This window comes from Podarcis tiliguerta (assembly GCF_965153285.1).
Source record: "Podarcis tiliguerta genome assembly, chromosome: 12".
In the NCBI taxonomy this organism is placed as follows: domain Eukaryota; kingdom Metazoa; phylum Chordata; class Lepidosauria; order Squamata; family Lacertidae; genus Podarcis; species Podarcis tiliguerta.
The window spans coordinates 18,974,722-18,994,352 of record NC_139545.1 but is presented as its reverse complement, the minus strand read 5'-3'; the positions used below and the strand labels follow the sequence as shown (position 1 = coordinate 18,994,352).

Here is a 19,631-nt window from a genome sequence, read left to right as displayed (position 1 = left end):
TCCTTTGAGGTAACCTAATGTATCTTTTAAAATCAGAGGCCAGAACAGGATTTCAGGGACACAATACCTTTATTTTTTCCAACCAAGCTCCAAAATAGTTAGTTCTAGTATATCTATATATATAAAATTCATCTGGGGAGATTTAAGGAGGACTTAACAGTCATCAAAATTAGCTCTTTTGTCTACAAAGTTTCAATTCCGAAAGCCTAATAAATGCAAGCAAAAATTATATCAGGAGCTAGTAATCATTCTGCAGTTCCATAATCTTACTTCAATATTAGGAATGCAATAAATTGTCTATTATAAAATTATGAGCAAACAGATGACATAAAACAACATGAGGCATTTTTAACGAATTCCAAAATCCAAAGTTGAAAGAAGCTAAAATCTTCATTCAGTTGTAATAAAAAAAACCCAACCACCTTTCAATATAGATTGAACGTAAGAAAATATTTTCAATTATATGCAACCTAAGAGTATGCATGTTTACTCAGAGGTAACTCCTACTTTGTTCAATGGAGTTTACTTTCAAGTAAATGGGCACAGAATTGCAGACTTAATTTCTCTTGCCTTTTAAATGCAAAGTGATGCATCTTTTCCCTTTGATATGTAACTATTTGGTGCTAGTTTTCAAGGATTTATTTTTTACATTAACAAAATTTGTTTCTTCTCAACAGTCATAAGAAAGATACAATGTTTTAGACAAGACGTCTTCACATAGTTCATATATTTCTTTTATATTTTGTGCCAGAAGTCCTTGCTTGATACAGATGTCTTCTGTAAATATCTATCTAGATATTCAAAGATCACTGAATTTTAAAATGATCTCAAAACAATCCTCAGCCTCATTTAAACTTTGCCTAAACAGCTGTGTGTGTTGCCATGCAATATCACCATCCCCTCCACTTAGTTCAGCTTCCAAAATAACATCTGTTACGTTGGAAATACCGGGATAAGAATGAAGACTTTTATCTACAAAGAAGGGAAAGACAAAAAAGTTTTTGTTAAAAAAGCAATTAAATACCAATAAAATACCAATAAAAAATACCAATAAAAAAACAATACCAATAATTTTAGAAGGATAGTGTTAAAGAAACACTGCAAATTAGTTTTTGTTTAGTGACAATTGTATGGACCATTGTCAAAATGAATTTATTATTCATAGGTTTTTTATGCTTTATCTGCTTCAGGAAAAATCCTAGATATACTAAAATCAAATAGGGATTTGTGATGCCTGTTCCAATGTATAGCCCAAGACACAAGCTTATTGAATGTTAGTATTTAAACTGACTTAGGACTTCTCTTCTTTGCCCCCTCCCCCCCCCCAGGTCACAGTCATATGTAATGTACATCTAATCTGCATTGTAAACATCTGGAAATTGGTGTCTCTGTTGTCGTTTTAATCATGCCAAAAATTATTCCAGATTGGTGGGGATGGGTTAGATGGGCCTACACTATCTCCAGGACAGAAAGCAATTCAGAAAATGCAAAACAAGTCACATTTAAAGGAATACGGTCATGCCGCTTTAATGTGCAATCATGCAAAGGATTTAAGGGGGGGGGTGAAGAGAAATATGAAACCAAACAATGCCCATACATCCTTGGAGGGGAGGGGGTTAAGCAGAGAGCAGAAGAGGGTCAAAAAGGGCTCTGAAGGGGAAATCTCATTTGTTCATTCAGTTGCTGCAGTTCCAAGCAAGGGCTGTTTTAACATTGTGATTTATCAGCAGCTAAATATTGTGATGTACTGATACATGAGGATCCCTGAAATTGCCCAGTCCCACTCATGCCCACTCCTCCCTCTACAAGGCCCAGCCACCATGAGGGGTGATCTCTGGGAAGGCGGTGCTTTAAAATCACTGGGAAGGATCAGCCTGCCTAGCCACTGCCAGGGCGCTAGGCGAAAAATACCCACCAGCCATGGATTCAGAGCAATCAGTGCATGTCTTCTGGTCCTCACCCAGCCACATCATCATCTCTGCCACTTCCACCACCATCAAGCCCCTTCCTTGCCTCTTTCTCATTGAATAAAGGTAAAGGTAAAAGTACCCCTGCCCATACGGGCCAGTCTTGACAGACTCTAGGGTTGTGCGCCCATCTCACTCAAGAGGCCGGGGGCCAGCGCTGTCCGAAGACACTTCCGGGTCACATGGCCAGCGTGACATCGCTGCTCTGGCGAGCCAGAGCCGCACACGGAAATGCCGTTTACCTTCCCGCTAGTAAGCGGTTCCTATTTATCTACTTGCACCTGGGAGTGCTTTTGAACTGCTAGGTTGGCAGGCGCTGGGACCGAACAACGGGAGCGCACCCCGCCGCGGGGATTCGAACCGCCGACCTTTTGATCAGCAAGCCCTAGGTGCTGAGGCTTTTACCCACAGCGCCACCCGCGTCCCTTTCTCATTGAATACCACACACACAAACCTCAACAACACCACCCCCTGCCCCTGCAAGGACCCAGAGAAATTTTCAGGCGAGAATATTTCCCCCCCAACAAATGCTGGAGAAGGATGCTGCAGGAGCAAGCCAGGAATCTGAGCCTATGGGACTCCACCAGGTTTCATAGACATGCTTCGTTGGACAGTGACGAGGCGAAAGAGTGTTGGGTGTGGTGTTTGTGTCGTGCAGGCAGCTGCTAGAAGGATTGATTGCCTCTGCTGTTACTATTTCATTGTTATTTTGCAATATGCCCTTCTCTCCCCACTCCCAACTGAAAGGAAGTAGTTTTGGGAAGCAGCAGACCTAGCGATTTGAGCTGGGCAAGATAAGAGGAGCTGTTCCCAGACTACTGCTTAAGTCAGCTGGTCATAACACAAAAAAGTATATTTCTAAGTGGCCTGGGCACTTTGCCCCCCCCCTCTCTTTCTCCCTCTCGCTCCTTCCCTCCCTAGGTTGCTATCGTATCTCTTCCTGGGTTCCTCCTTCAGCCCCCTTTGTAGCTTTCACTTGCAAAGAAAACAAACCCTGAACAGATGTTTCTCTGAGCGTGGGATCCTGGCATTGCATGCTCCTTCCCAGTTGTCGCCCCTTGCAGTGGCTGGGCTGTGGAGGATGGGGATGGGCAGGAGAAGTGACCAGGAGGAAGGGAGGAAGAAGGAAGGATGCAGCCCGTTTGCGAAGGAAGCAAGGCAGGCTTCCCTGGCTATACATTACAGGCTCAAAGATGTTATTGCAATGTGCTCTTCACACCAGTTTCAAACCGTTTATTGATATATCGCACAGCATTGGTTCCAACCACAGCTTTGCCAATGGCAGGAGACCAAAAGTTCGCCTGCCTCAGAATAATCCAATGTTTGCAGCCAAATTCAAGATTCACGTCTAATAAAGACCCCAAACAAGCAACCCTATGGGCCAAAACCACAGGAGAGATGAACAAGGCAGTCTATAATGGGTGCCTTATCTAAGTCCCGTTTGCAGGTAACGAGATGAAATCAGCTTAATAGCTTCTACGGAACGGGTAGCAAATTATATTGTTTGTCAGGTCTGTCATCTATATAAGCAAGGAAGGGGAACCTCTGGCCAGTGGATGTGGATCTCAGGTTTTCCGTTTGGCCCATGAGGCCTTTTTCTTGGCTTCTGAGCTAGCTGCGACGAGAGGGTTGTCTCTTCTTCACAACCAGAACAGAAGCACAGCAAATTGGCTGGCAGGGACCCAGTCTAGATTGGGAACCCAGGAGATGGAAAAGGGGCTTTAAATGGTTTGGCCCTTGCTGTGGGGTCCAGATCCTGATTGTGTTCCTGCACCTGTAACTTGCATTGAGGGGGAAACCAAAGCAAATACTATGCAAATGACAGAAGTGTATGGGGAGATGGATCTGCTGGGATATAGCCATGAGCACATTTGAGGGAATGCAGCCCTTTATGGGAGAGTGGAGCAAGGGAGGTTCACTCTCCAATATGCAACAAAGAGCAGCTCAGAATTGTATACGTTCCTTTTTTCAATCTACAAAATCTAGAAAAAACAGTAGCATCCTATAGATGCTTGATCGAACTTGGCTCCCACTGCATTCAATGGTGCTCACTCCCAAGTAAGTGGCTTTAGGATTAAAGCTTTGGGATGCAATATTACCCCCACCTGCCTTAAGAGTAAGCCCCACTGAGAACAGCAGGGTTTACTTCTGTAGGAAAGATGGGCAGGATTGTACTGTAAGAAAAACCTGAAGTTCAATTTCAGCCAGTTATTTTATTGGTGACCTTGGGCCAGCTATTATCGCTCAGTCTCACGTCTGTAAAATGGAACCGATGGCTTACTTTGCATGGCTGTAATGAATAAGCCTTATTAACAGCATAAGATAATACATAGTTAAAAGAATAGACGTAAATTAATCTTAATTGCTCTTGCTTTGCTTGCAAGTGCACTTTCAAAAGATGAGGAATTTCACACTTGCCTCCGTTTACATCAACTACAGTGTTGCCAGATCGCAGCATCCACCTTACTTTCCCACTCTGAAATGTCTGGCTGCTCGTTTTGACTGAAATGCTGTCAATTTTTAGCCCAACTGAGCCACACTCAAACTTCCAGCAGATGTAACCAGATAATGATCCTTCTTTTCGAGCTAAATAAACCTATTTAGAAACAAAATGCACACATAAAACACTAAGAAAACTTATATTTGTTAAAGCTACAATCTTGTAAAGCAAAACGTAAGGAGTGTAAGTATGCACCTGATGACAATTCTATGTATGCTAATTCAACGTACATCCCACTGAGCTCAATGAGAGTTACTACATAGCTAGCAAGTGTGTTTAGGCAAAATGGGACTTATTTTGGAGCATTACTGGACTGAATTTGTAACAGCAAGTATGAATAGCTCAATTCATTACTGAAACATACATAATAATACTTTGCAGAATTCTCATACATTATTTTGATTTTATTGTGGAATTGATTTGCTGTTTATGGCCAATGCTAAAAAGGTTTTCTTCTTCATATTGTAATCTGCCAGTCTCCTTTCCTTGGGTTTGTGAGCTTATGTTCTAATTGTTATTTAGATTCTTTAGAAATGAAAATGGGCTTGGCAGGACCTACATTAATGCTAGGCAACTGACATACTTTGGTGCTTTGCAGATGGGGAAGTAACACTTTGGATTAGGAAATTCTACCTACTCATGTGCAATGAAGAAAAAAAGATATACTGTAAAGACCCTTTTGTGAAGCTGAAAAATTAATTTTCTGGAAAGGCAGGATTTCTTTTTTTACAGGCAGCTCTTGTATCAGTCCACCTTTGAATGGGAAATGTCAGACTTAAGGTTTAATATCTGAACAGATATTTGTTATCTTCAGCCAACTCTACCATCCTGCTTTGAAAGACACACTGCTTTTTATTCCCAGCTACTCTGGTCATCCGGCAATCTTATCTGAAGCTAGACATTAATATTTACCAACTCAAGCTGAACACACAAAAATCCACAGAAGCAAAAAACAAAACAAAAAGCCTTGCAGCTTCAAGATGATTACACTTAGAACGAATAAGTTTTATAAGATAACTTTCCTTGGTACAATACTCACCATTTTCCAGTCTGATTCAACCTTTCTCCACATAGAGTCCATCCTCCATACTCCTTTTTCCCATCCACCAATCTTTTCATTATTATTGGATATCCGTGTGTAACAATCTTCTACTATATTGTATCTAAGGTGGAGAAGCTTAGAGGCCTTCTCTTTTCCAGTTGGAATAAAAATTCTTTCTTTGCTCTATTATGACCAAAGGTACAAATTAGGTTTTCATTAGATATTTATTACTCCCCTAATTACTTATAATAAATATCTGCCACAGACACATGCACACACACACATTTATACAAGTATATTCTAGGGGTGACTTCAGAGATACAGTGGTACCTCGTGTTATGGACAGGATCCATTCTGGAAGCCCATCCATAACGTGAAAAGCCCGCAACTCGAAGTGCCGTGTCTGTACGGATGCGCAGGGTGATTTGGTCTTCTGCGCATGCGCAAGCAATGAAACTCAGAAGTAACCCATTCCGGTACTTCTGGGTTGCCGTGGGACACAAGACGAAAACACGCAACCTGAAGCGGACGTAACATGAGGTATGACTGTATCTCTGAAGACTGATCACCTGAGTCGACCCATTATCATATTTCCTGTTATTCAGTGTACTTTCCCCTTAACCTCATCCTGATCAATCTAATGAGGAAGGCCAAAATAACCAGCAAAATGATGCCAGGGTCAAAGAAACAACCACATGAGAAATGACTTGTTGCCAGGCAAATTCCTGACACAATTTGAGTTCTTGCCCAGGGAAGAATAAGAAGGTCGTGGAAGCAGTCTTCTTGTCTGATTTACCATCTTCAGAAACCAACAAGGGGATTTGGCTTAGTAATGGAGCAAACTTAATTTATCTTCTCCCAGAACTGTCACATGTTAGCAGCTGTTCTCGTGGGCCACCTCAGTGAGGGAGAAGAGGAAGCAATGACTTCTCCATTGCTTCAGCTGGGTATTGGGCTCCTTTCCAGAACTGTCCCCTCTGTACATGAGATCATTATGTAACAACATGACAAAATTGATACCACCATTTTGCATTACATCCCATTCCTTTCTTTTGCTTGAATCGTATACCTTAGATGGTAGACCACTGTTTTAAACTGCAAGAGGGTTTGGTCAGTAAAACTGTATACAAAGTGTATGTAGTGAAAACTAATTAACAGACCCAAAACCCTCTGAGTAATACAGTGGAACCTTGGTTCTAGAACTTAATCCGTTCCAGGAGTCCGTTCGACTCCTGAAATGGTTCAAAAATCAAGGCGCGTCTTCCGATTGGCTGCAGGAGCTTCCTGCACTCAAGCGGAAGCCACATCAGACATTCGGCTTCCAAAAAACGTTCGAAAACAGGAACATTTCCTTCCGGGTTTTTGGTGTTCGGGAGCCAAAACGTTCGAATACCAAGGCGTTCAAGAACCAAAGTATGACTGTAACTGTATCCCTTCTATATCCTATGCAGCAGTCAACACTAGATGTTAAATAGGAGGAGGTAGAATGCAACATTAGCAGGGTCAATTGTCTTGTCTAGGATAGTTTTGCTATGCCTAAATTGTGAAAGGGGGGCTCTGGAGATACCAGGGGGCATACGAAGGAATCAGAGACATACATATACATTGGTATCTAATCTTCAGAAAGTCAATGACATTAAGGTGCAAGAGAAACATGCCAAGGGCCATTGGGAGACTGCGCCTCTGCCTCTCAGAAATGGCATGATGGCAAGGAGGAGATGGATCTGCCCCCATCCATCAGCCAGGATGGACAGACAAGTTGTCCTAGGACTGCAGAGTTGAAGGGCAGATTACTCTGGCCCCATCCCTCAGGCAAGTGACTAACAGCTGTGGGCTCTATGCGTTTGGGCTATATGAGTGCAATTACTATCTATTTTTAGTTGCCTTGGGGGACAATTCAATCAAAAAGCGGGATAGGGCTCTTGTAGAAGGTCCAGCTCCGAGGGCCTTCTGGCGGTTCCCTCACTGTGAGAAGTGAGGGAACAGGGAACCAGGCAGAGGGCCTTCTCAGTAGTGGCACCTGCCCTGTGGAACGCCCACCCATCAGATGTCAAGGAAATAAACAACTATCTGACTTTTAGAAGACATCTGAAGGCAGCCCTGTTTAGGGAAGTTTTTAATGTTTGATCTTTTATCGTGTTTTTAATATTCTGTTGGGAGTTACCCAGAGTGGCTGGGAAACCCAGCCAGATGGATGGGGTAAAAATAATAAAGTAGTAGTAGTAGTAGTAGTAGTAGTAGTACAATACCCTGCTATACAATGATAAAATGCCATCATTAATCCTTCAGTCAACAGATTAAAACCAAAAACCTAGCACTTTTGCTTTGATGTCCACAAAACAAATCTATTTTGATTGCCCGGAGCAGATGTAATTGGGACAGCTGACAACAAATTTTGGAGTGAATTATTACTTTTATCCTAACAAGTTACCTGCTTTACTTTCGATTGCTTCCCTCTATATATAGATCAGTGGGCGTTTGGGTTCTTCTTGTTCTCAGTAATGGCTAAAACAAATATTACTATCACTACGTTGAAATCAATAGGACAAGTAACTCATGGCTAATTACAGCATGATTCAATTTCTCTGGACTGGGGCCCTAAAGTCAATAAGCTGCAACTGGGCCATAAACGAAGAATTCTAAAATGATCACCAATCGATGCATTAAATACCTCCAAAGCAATTTCACCTCTGGCGACTCTCCAAGCCACTGATCCCGACACCCTTCCGCCAAGTTCCCCCGGCTTAGGGGTTTTAGGAGAAATGAACTCCACAAGCTCCACAATTATTCTTTCTAAGAGCTCCCTTCTCCTTCCTTCTGTCAAAGACTGCTGTCTCTGTGATTTCAGAAAGCAATGATAAAAAAATAAAATTAATTTCAACTGTATTACCACTCTCCCTGGTGTAACAGTTTTTAAAAAATGCAAATCATTTATTTCAATACAACCTCTCTGAATGTCAGAAACCACTGCAGATGGGCCAGATAACCATGGTACATGTAAAATTTTATTATTGCATTGTTTGAACATAAAGGCAACAGGAAAGTAGGTTGAAACCTTTTCCACACTGCTTTGGACCAGTATAAAATCTTTATAATTTACTTGGAAATTAACTTTTGGATTTACATGGTTTGTATATCTTATTCAAACTCACTGCGTTTTGCTGAGCTCTAACATTTTATTACATACGAGAGAAAATTCAAGGAAGGATAATGCCTGGATCAATTATTTTGTTCCACATAATTTACTGTCCTGGTAGCATTGGTCTTGATACGGTGATTAACCTAATGCATAAGTGGAAAGGTGATAGATTCCCAAATGAAGGACACTTTTCCCCTGCAGAGCCTCACACATTAAACTGAAAGGCCTAATTCAGTCACAATTCATGTAAGCCTCGAACAATTCTACTCATATATGGCAGAGATAGCCCCTTCAATGTACAATTCAGAAAGAGTTGAAAGCAGTAGTATAGAAACAACAAAATATTTGGAAGGTGTGTTTGCTTTTGCTGTTGTTGCTGATAATCCTACAAAACAAAACATCCATTTCTTTTATGGGCAGAGTCAGGGTCTGCAACCTCCCTGCGGAACGCCCTCCCATCAGAAGTCAAGGAGATAAAGAACTAGACAACTTTTAGAAGACATCTGGAAGCAGCCCTGTATCCAGAAATTTTTAATGTTTGACGTTTCATTATGTTTTATATGTGTTGGAAGCTGCCCAGAATGGCAACCCAGCCAGATGGCTGGGCTATAGTTAAAAACAATATTATTATTGTTACAACCTAAGACAGCTGCCAGGATACAGGGTCCCAACACGTTTCACCTACGTTGACTCTTGCCCAATGTTGGTTGCTCCCATTCACCTCTGCCACTCGTAAGGTTTCCTGAGCGGCATCAGGAAGTTAGGAAATGCCGTTTTCAAATTGTTGCAATTTCCCAGAGTGACACTACATTGTGGGGCACTGTGAGAATGTTAAAATACCAAGTGGTTCATAGGCACCTGCCACAGATTGCAGTGGTGAGGCAGGCACAGCTAGTAAGGTAAGGTAAAGGACCCCTGGACAGTTCAGTTTAAAAAAAAAAAATTAAAATTCGGCTGTGTAATTTGGAATTTATGTAATTTGGTTTGATTTGATGTGATTGGTCAGTTAATAAAAAATTATTCTTAAAAAAAAACAAACCAACTTTGAACTGCAACATGGGAGACATTCCAGACATTGTAGATTTGTCTTGGTCTGGTGCATGTAACATGTTTCGTTCTGTAGTTGTGTGATTTGTGCTTATATTGTATTGTGATGGCCGCTGGCTATAAACAACAAAAATCTATTGATTGACTGAGTCCCCGATTCAAGGGCAGCTTACGTTGCAATACTTGTGCAATTTTAACCAGCCTGCTAAGATAAAGCGACCTACCACTTTATTAAGGTTATTGATGGTTTCTCGTAGAACTGCTTCTTTGACCTGGGTCCTCCGTGGGAGCAGGTCCTCATGCTTACAAGAGTAGCGCCAGGTGACATCAACAACCTGAAAAGCATGTGTTGAAAAGGAAGAGGGGGGTAAATTACGAAGTATTACATACAGGATTTGATTTTTTTATTATATGCATATCCCATCTCCCCTCTCCCTGCTCCAAAGATGTCAAGATGGAGGCGTACAGGGCTCTCTGCATCTGCATATTATAAAAAACCTGCGAAGTAGCTTCCTGAGAGCTGGTGAGGGCCGCAAGAGAGCTTCATGGCTGAATGGAGATTTCAACCCTAGTCTTCCAGGGCTTAGTTTGACCTTCCAGGTACGGACACGGGTGGCGCTGTGGTCTAAACTACTGAGCCTCTTGGGCTTGCTGATTGGAAGGTCGACAGTTTGAATCCCCACGATGGGGTGAGCTGCTGTTGCTCTTCCCCAGCTCCTTCCAACCTAGCAGTTCGAAAGCATGCCATTGCAAGTAGATAAATAGGTACCACTGTGGTGGGAAGGTAAACAGCGTTTTCGTGCGCTCTGGTTTCCGTCACAGTTGCACCAGAAGCGGTTTAGTCATGCCGGCCACATGACCCAGAAAACTGCCTGTGGACAAATGCCGGCTCCCTCAGCCTGAAAGCGAGATGAACGCCGCAACCCCATAGTTGCCTTTGACTGGACTGAACTGTCCAGAGGTCCCTTTATCTTTTAGTCTGACCTTCCAACCAGCACACCACACTAGCTATGAAGTAGCTCAAAGTTTCACTCACTGCAATATCAGAACTACTCCAGGAAAGAGCTCCTTTTTCCTTTGTCAAGGAATGATCGAACTGCTTTAAAAATGCTTAAAGGGAAAACTTTCCCTTGTGAGCATTGCCTTTATTTCAAACCCACATTGCCTCCCCTACCTCGTCTTTAGAAAATGCAATAATGTAGGAGAGCTTTTTCCCCCAGCCCATCTCATAGAGGAGGGGTTTGTCGCAGACGTTTTCACAAGGGTCACAGTGAAGCCACCTCTGCTGGGATGAGGAATAAACTTCGGTCCACACATGATCTGCAGGAGAGGAAAGCCAGAGGAAAGTAACCAACATTGTAAAGGCACCTCTTCCATCTCAGGAAACTATAAGAGTTTGGATTTGATATCCCGTTTTATCACTACTCTAAGGAGTCTCAAAGTGGCTAACATTCTCCTTTCCCTTCCTCCCCCACAACAAACACTCTGTGAGGTGAGTGAGGCTGAGAGACTTCAGAGAAGTGTGACTGGCCCAAGGTCACCCTGAGGAGCGGGGAAGCGAACCCGGTTCACCAGATTACGAGTCTATTGCTCTTAATCACTACACCACACTGGCTCACTACACAGAGAGAGAGAGTTGTAACGATACCTGTAGCGTCCCAAATATATCTTGCTTCAAAGCCCACAGCTCTGCAGAAGAGGGTGAAGCAGTTGGACCATTCTCCGCAACGGCCACGCCTAGTTTCCAGAAGTTTCTCGGGATTGTTGTACCTGTGCATTTTTTATTTTAAAAAAACGGGGGGTTGCTGTCATTGCCACGAATACCTAAAATCATTATCATAAGCTACCAACATTTTGAAATGCTACATTATTAAAATACGCCAGTTAAATAATTCCCTCACAAGAACTCCCTCACACAGTGGTCATGGGTCTTGAATTTGCCCCCCCCCCCCCAATCATTCTTGCATCAAAAATGTAAACCATCATTTTAATTTGTGGAACTACCTAGAGTGCAGTAACATTGAAGCAATATACATATGTAATAAATAAAGAGGTAATATATAGGCTTCTTCCATGATCTAGCCCCTACTTTAAATCCCCCAATCCCTATCTGCTATCAAACTGAGTACTGTATGTTTATGTGTATAACACCCCCCCCCCCCCGTGTATAAGACACCTCCTATTTTGGGGGACTCAAAATTAAGAAAATGGGGGGAGATTGCCCCCGTGTATAAGACTACCCCCCCTTTAAACATTAGGTAAAGGTAAAGGTATCCCTGCCCGTACGGGCCAGTCTTGCCAGACTCTAGGGTTGTGCGCTCATCTCACTCTAGAGGCCGGGAGCCAGCGCTGTCCGCAGACACTTCCGGGTCACGTGGCCAGTGTGACAAGCTGCATCTGGCGAGCCAGCGCAGCACACGGAACTCTGTTTACCTTCCCGCTGGTAAGCGGTTCCTATTTATCTACTTGCACCCGGGGGTGCTTTCAAACTGCTAGGTTGGCAGGCGCTGGGACCGAACGACGGGAGCGCACCCCGCCGCGGCGATTCGAACCGCCGACCATGCGATCGGCAAGTGCTAGGCGCTGAGGCTTTACCCACAGCGCCACCCGCGTCCCTTTTAAACATTATATTTTAGTAAAAACCCTAGTCTTATCCATGGAAAAGTACGGTAACTGCTGAACAAGGACATCCCATCTTACAACCTCTGCTGAAAGCACAGCCAACAGAATTAACTTTGGTATGTTGATATTTTGCATTTATTCAGACTACAGGGGGCTTAATCCCAACTGCCGCCTGCAAATTTCTAAAACATGGGATATCTGAATGGCGACAGTGCTTCTGAACCTATCTTGTAATGGGTGGTAGAACCTCCGGTCAGCCCTCTGTTTCTGATCTACAGCTCCCATCATTCCTGGACATTAGCCAGGCTTGCTGGGGATCATGGGAGTTGTAGTACAGCAACATCTAGAAGGGCCAAAGGTTCTACAACTGCCATCACTCATGATCATTGTTTAAGCTGGCTGGGCTTGAAGGGAGTTGTGTGACAAATCCATTCTTCTATGCTACCTGTCAGCAAAACAGAAAGCAGGACTAAGAGTATCTTCATGGTACTGCTTCAAAGGTCACTATTGTTCTCACGTGCTACATAAGGGATTTGTCAATAAATAAGTGAAAAAGTGGCTTCCAAAAACATACAGTGGAACCTTGGTTCTCGAACTTAATCCGTTCTGGGAGGCCGTTCAACTCCCGAAACCGTATGAAAAACCAAGGCGCAGCTTCCTATTGGCTGCAGGAGATTTCTATACTAAATTGGAAGCTGCGTCAGACTTTCGGCTTCTGAAAAACGTTCGAAAACCGGAACACTTACTCCCAGCTTTTCGGGAGTCAAAGCGTCCCGAGTACCAAGGCGTTCCGGAACCAAGGTACGACTGTACTGAGCGTACAGTTTCAAACACAGATCAAATTTTTAACCCACCTATGTCCTATACAAACCTTGGAAATCGGTTGCTGAATTGGCAATGGTTACAGAAGTGATTTTCAACCCTACTCGCGTCCCATCTCAGATCGTCTTCGCTAGGCGACAAATTTTCTTTAGATTCTGTCTGGCCCCCACACTTGCTGCACGGAAGGTTATTTACCCACTGGAAAAAATCACATTTAAACCAGTTCAGGAGCTCCAGCAACAGTATGTCCTGTTCGTTCAATGCATGTCCTGTAAAAATTTAAATGAAAGCAATTACAACGGAGCATGTGAATATCTAATGCACAGAATCACAGAATTGTAGAATTGGGAGGGAAACTGTGGATCATCTAGTCTGACCCCCTGCAATGCTGGAACATGTCATTGTTCCATACGGGGATCAAACCTGCAGCCATGGCATTATCAGCACCACGCACCAACCAACTGAGCTATCCAGGCTTGCTAGAATAGTGTAATCCCAGGAATGTTCACCAAGAAGAAAGTCACTGGTGTTTACTCCCAGGCAAGCATGCACAGGACTGCAGCCTAAGCAGACCAGAAATCGGGAGCAATTTCCCAATGAGGACAGGGAAATAATCATGGCAAATCATTTGACAGCAAATCTGGTATAGAACTTGAAAGTACAGGTGAAACTCGAAAAATTAGAATATCGTGGAAAAGTTCATTTATTTCAGTAATTCAACTTAAAAGGTGAAACTAATATATGAGATAGACTCATGACATGCAAAGCGAGATATGTCAAGCCTTTATTTGTTGTAATTGTGATGACGACGATATTCTAATTTTTCGCGTTTCACCTGTATTACTGGTTTTCTAAAGACACAAATTAGGTACCTGAAGTGGGAGATGCACCTGGGGAGAGAAAGGGCTGTAGCTCAATAGCAGAGCCCATGTTTTGACATGCTAAGACAAACCTGACCTAGCACAGCAGCAAAAAGAACCGGGGAAGAACGAAGGGTTTATTTAGAAGCTCTATGGGAGCCCACACTGTTTGTGCTAAGCCAACATTTGGCTAGGCATAGCATGTGAACCAGGCCAATGACAAAAAGGAAGCTGCTTAAAGAGGATCAAGTCAACGGTGATGGAATCAACATCAAATCAATTCTTTGTTTTCGGTCTACACAGATGCTAAACAGTAATTCTTAACTGCATATGAATTTGAGGAATTGGGGCAGTATTTATTTTAGATGTAAAATACAGTGGTACCTTGGGTTACAAACACTTCGGGTTGCAGACTCCGCTAACCCGGAAGTAGTACCTCGGGTTACGAACTTTACCTCAGGATGAGAACAGAAATCGTGCGGCGGCAACAGGAGGCCCCATTAGCTAAAGTGGTACCTCAGGTTAAGAACGGTTTCAGGTTAAGAACAGACCTCTACAACGAATTACGTACGTAATCAGAGGTACCACTGTAATATTCTTAAAGAAAAACCTCATCAATGCCCCATACTTGGCAGCTGCTAATTCTGAAATGCTTCCCCTTCTGTCTAATTTTGTACATCGATAGAAATATGCCTACTTGTACACAAATGCTCTAGTTAATATTGTCATGTTTCCAAATCATATCTAACTTATTACCTCTGTCCATTTTCCTTGCTTGGATCAGCTTTTCATGAGCATTCCTGCTCAGTTCTTGGATTGGGATGCAAGCCAAGGCTTTCTTTTGTAAACTAGGGTTCTCATATACCATTACATGCAGAAAGTTTGATTGAAGTGTCTTCAAGAAGATTGATTCAAATGTCTGAAATGGGGGGTGGGGGGTGGAAATGTCTCGTTTCAGTTGCCTCAAACAGATTTTCTAACAAGTTCTGGTCATTTGTTCTTCTAAATGGTATAAAGAAGTATATTCACATGGGAATGAGGAGCACAATCTACTGAGAACTGGAATCTAGAGAAGCACCAGGAATGAAGAACCTCTGGGCTACAGGCCAAATTAAGGGGTCACAATTTGGCCCACAAGGTGGTTTCCCCCCAATCTCAATGTCTGACGCAATATCTAACTATTGGCATTTCACAGACGGAGAGGTGAAAACTGTTCCCAAGAAGAAGAAGAAGTTTGGATTTGATATCCTGCTTTATCACTATCTGAAGGAGTCTCAAAGCGGTTAACATTCTCCTTTCCCTTCCTCCCCCACAACAAACACTCTGTGAGGTGAGTGGGGCTGAGAGACTTCAGAGAAGTGTGACTAGCCCAAGGTCACCCAGCAGCTGCATGTGGAGGAGCGGGGAAGCGAACCCGGCTCCCCAGATTACGAGTCTATCACTCCTAACCACTACACCACACTGGTTCCCAAGAGTTGCTACATGAATTAAAGAACTCAGCTCGAGGGTGAAACTTAAATTTACACATACTATTTCCTTGTTCAACATAACAGAGTTCGGAAGTGGTTACCATGACAGCAGGCTGAGCCGTTGGGTCCTGACTGGAATCAAGAGTTCTCGACGGCCGGTGTGCAACAGGCTGCATGTCTGTTACTCTTCTAGAGGATCCTGACATTTCGGTTGTATTTGATCCATTCAATCGAATATTTCTCTCCCCAGTAACTAGGTCTCAGATTTTGTGCAGCTGCTTAATCGATGTGTCGTCCTTAGGAAAAACGAGACAGGTTTCCCCCCTGAAATGGTAGTTACAAAAGTCAAGTCTTCTGTATTGAGATGCAAAACAAAACAAAACAAAACAAAACAAAACAAAACAACACAACACAACACAACACAACACAACACAAAAACCAGCACTAGCACCTCCACCTGGCTTTGCACCTGGACTGAATTATTTGCAGCACAATCCTAGGCATATCTACTCATACAAGTTCCACAGACTTTAGTGGGGATTACTCCTAGGGCGAAGGATATGGGATTGCAGTCCTTAGTGCTTTCTCATCCCTGAAGAAACAACCCACAGCCCTGTTTGAGTCAGTGACAATATGATTCAGATACACAGCGGACCCTCTGGTTACGTACTGCTCTGGATACGTAACTTTCAAGTTACGAACGTGGCAAACCCAGAAGTGTATTCTTCTGGGTTTCGCCGTGCGCACATGCACAGAAGCACGCTATTGTGCCGTGTGTGCGCACAGAAGCGGCACCTCTGGTTACGGATTTTTAGGGGTGCGCACGGACCCCCTGGAATGAATTAAATCCGTAACCAGAGGGTACACTGTAATATCCTGCTCTGGCCCTGCTCACACACTGTTCAGGGTAAAGTCTGAAGGGGGAAAGAGTGCCAAATGTGTAATGATCATGATAATATTAATAATAATACCACCTCACCCATCTGGCTGGGTTGCAGCCACTCAGGGCAGCTTCCAACACATACAAAAACATAACAAAACATCAAATGCCTTCTAAAAGTTGCTAACAGTAGTTCTTTGTTTCCTTGACATCTGATGGGAGGGCACTCCACAGGGCCGGCGCCACTGTTGAAAAGGCCCTCTGCCTGGTTCCCTGTAATTGCATTTCTCACAGTAAGGGACCCGCCAGAAGGATTCAAAACATCTGGAGGGCACCAATTTGGGAAAGGCGGTTTTATATGAAAATATCCCATCTGAAGGTACTCACCTCTTCAAACCCCATTTCAAAAGGACATTCAACAGCTCCTCTGACGGGCAACAATCTAGTGAAAAAGGCTTGGTTTTCAATCCGAATAGACTGATATTTTTCCTCATTTGGGTGTCTGATAGATTTAAAAGAAAAATGTAAGGATTGCTTTCAAGTTACTTACAAAACAGTGTTTTAATCCGATTAAGCAACCTGGAACACTGCTCTCACATTTCAGCTATGGCTTCCTGCAGCACACTGGTCTTATCCCAAAAGGACTTTTTGGTGTCTACAGTGGTGTTGGGCAGATTCACAATTCACATGTGCTACCGTCAATTGTTTATGTAGCAAATTAAGTTTCAAAAGAATGGTTATGTAAGCTTTCGGAATATTTAGAATTAGCCAAATTGACAGATATAATAAGATAAAAACCAAAAAGTGAAGTGAAAAAGGAATGGGAGTGCCTAAACGAATTCCTTAAAAGCTAAGGTTCGAGGACAGAAATCTGGCTGAGTCTGGAATAACCTTGTGAAGTGAAAGGATAAGAAACAGGGATTTATATCTAGATGCTAGGAATGAGATGATAAGGAAAACAGGAAGATACAATGAGAGGTAAAGGAGGTGCTGTGGGATTGGTGGAAGTCAATGTTTTCCTTTTGAGTGTTTTTGTATTATTAATTTGTAAGATTTGGATTTGTTTTTCATATGCTCATTTTTGTGTTTTGTGTATTGTTATTTTTCGTTTTGTTGTTGTTGTGTGGAAAATACTAATAAAATTTACTATTTAAAAATAAAAATAAAAAAGTTTCAAAAAATCTTTTCAGGTCTTTTATTGCTTACGCTCTCAGTAACTCTGTACGACAAGCCACTGTTACAATTTTGCACAATGGAAACGGAGGGTCGAAGCCTGAAAACCTGAGGTCCTGCTGGCAATCAGTGTAGGCCATACTGGGCCAGAGGAACAAATGGTCTGACTTAGAATCATAGAATTGTAGAGTTGGAAGGGATCCTGATGATCTAGTCCAGGCATAAGCAAACTCAACCCTCCGGATGTTTTGGGACTACAACTCCCATCATCCCTAGCCAACAGAACCAGTGGTCATGGGTGATTGGAACTGTAGTCTCAAAACATCTGGAGGGCCAAGTTTGCCTATGCCTGATCTAGTCCAACCCCCTGCAAAGCAGCTATCCCATATGGGGATCAAACCTGCATCCTTGCCGTTATCAGCACCATGCTCTAACCAACTGAGCTGTCCTAGGGGTGTCATCTACAGTGATACCACAGTTTAAGAACAGTCCGGTTTAAGCATGATTTGGTTTACAAACTCCACACAAATGGAAATAGTTTCTTGGTTTGAGAACTTTACCTCAGTCTAAGAATGGAAGCCGAACGGTGGAAGGGCACCGACGGCGGAAGGCCTCATTAGGGAAAGCGCGCCTCAGTTTAAGAACGGTTTCGGTTTAAGAACGGACTTCCAGAATGGATTAAGTTCGTAAACCGAGATACCACTGTACCCGGAATTTCCTGAACATATCCGGAATACAGCAGCCGGGAGCAATGTCCAGGCAGAAATTGTCAAAATGTCTGGGGAAATCTGGACCTATGGCAACCCGTGTCTGCAGTGTGATTTTTGCCGATTTCCCTCAAAAGCAGCTCAACAACTTTGGCAAAAAAAAGAGAGCAGCTCAACAACTTTTGTGTCCAGGCTGGTACAAGGTTTCTATGTTCCTATGGTTAGAACATGAACCAATGTCACTTTGAGTCTCAGGCTGAAACTCAGGTGTGACACACACCTGTGTGTATTCATGCTATCATTATCATAATCACCACAATTATTATCATCACTGCCACCACTGTTTTTAAATCAGCTTCAGGAAGCTGCAATCTTGAGTGGAGGACTAGTACTGCTGCTAAAACTCTCTTCTCTGGCTGTTGCACCACTCAAAATTCTCTCTTCCCCCAGTTGCTTCCCCCCCCAGCACAAGAAAAGACCGAAAAAGACCTTTTTTGGGATAGAAAAGACCGAGAAAGACCTTCTTGGGATAGAAATTCAAGAAACGAATAATAAATATATATTTTCTCCAGGGGAGGAAGTAGATAAAGAAAGAGATCTTAAACAACTGGAGGAAAAAACACACCTGAGTAACACACCTCAGTTCCCCGTTATACTTTCCAGTTTTTCATTCAACATTGCAACCTTGCAAAGACTGCTGTTAGAAAAGCATCAGAGAAAGATGCCTAGGACCTAGTGCCATGAAGCTGAGAGAAGCCATGAAGCCATGTCGTGGACTCAACTACGTGGCCTTAAAATCCCTTCCAGTCTCTATTTTCCACCGGCAAAAGATGAATAATGGGGGGTGGCGCGGTTCTATGTGATGATGATGGTCACCAACTTTAACAGCTGTAAAAGAGGATTAGACTAATTCAGGGAAAAGGCTACCAATGGCTAAAAGCATGATAGCTCTATACTACTTGCAGGATCAGAGGTTATTAGGTTAAACCACAGAGCCTAGGACTTGCCGATCAGAAGGTCGGCTGTTCGAATCCCCACACTGGGGTGAGCTCCCGTTGCTCGGTCCCTGCTCCTGCCAACCTAGCAGTTCAAAAGCACATCAAAGTGCAAGTAGATAAATAGGTACCGCTCCTGCAGGAAGGTAAACGGCGTTTCCGTGCACTGCTCTGGTTCGCCAGAAGCGGCTTAGTCATGCTGGCCACATGACCCGGAAGCTGTACGCCTGCTCCCTCAGCCAATAAAGCGAGATGAGCGCCGCAACCCCAGAGTCGGCCACAACTGGACCTAATGGTCAGGGGTCCCTTTACCTTTAAACCAATTACTGTGGAGCAACAGGAGAGGGCAATTTGGTGGCTGCTGTCCTGCTTGTAGGCATCCCATAGGCATTGGAATGGCCACTATGG

The 19,631-nt window shown here is 43.2% G+C and overlaps 1 protein-coding gene across 2 annotated transcripts in view; it reads right to left on the bottom strand.

Annotated features, from left to right (window-relative positions):
• Window positions 1-50: 50 nt before the first annotated feature.
• NGLY1 (N-glycanase 1) overlaps window positions 51-19,631 on the bottom strand; it is a 24,378-nt gene continuing 4,797 nt past the window's right edge. The window contains exons 1-11 of one of the 2 annotated variants that reach the window (XM_083405032.1): window positions 16,736-16,850; window positions 15,570-15,792; window positions 14,756-14,918; window positions 13,189-13,408; window positions 11,344-11,465; window positions 10,870-11,015; window positions 9,920-10,030; window positions 8,181-8,345; window positions 5,507-5,692; window positions 4,386-4,563; window positions 51-972 (exon numbers count right to left, since the gene is read on the bottom strand). In XM_083405032.1, the coding sequence (XP_083261158.1) occupies window positions 800-972; window positions 4,386-4,563; window positions 5,507-5,692; window positions 8,181-8,345; window positions 9,920-10,030; window positions 10,870-11,015; window positions 11,344-11,465; window positions 13,189-13,408; window positions 14,756-14,918; window positions 15,570-15,674 (1,569 nt within the window). In that variant the 5' untranslated portion in view covers window positions 15,675-15,792; window positions 16,736-16,850 and the 3' untranslated portion in view covers window positions 51-799. Of the gene's footprint in view, window positions 973-4,385; window positions 4,564-5,506; window positions 5,693-8,180; window positions 8,346-9,919; window positions 10,031-10,869; window positions 11,016-11,343; window positions 11,466-13,188; window positions 13,409-14,755; window positions 14,919-15,569; window positions 15,793-16,735; window positions 16,851-19,631 lie in introns of those variants that run through there. The other variant, XM_083405033.1, reaches the window with a different exon arrangement.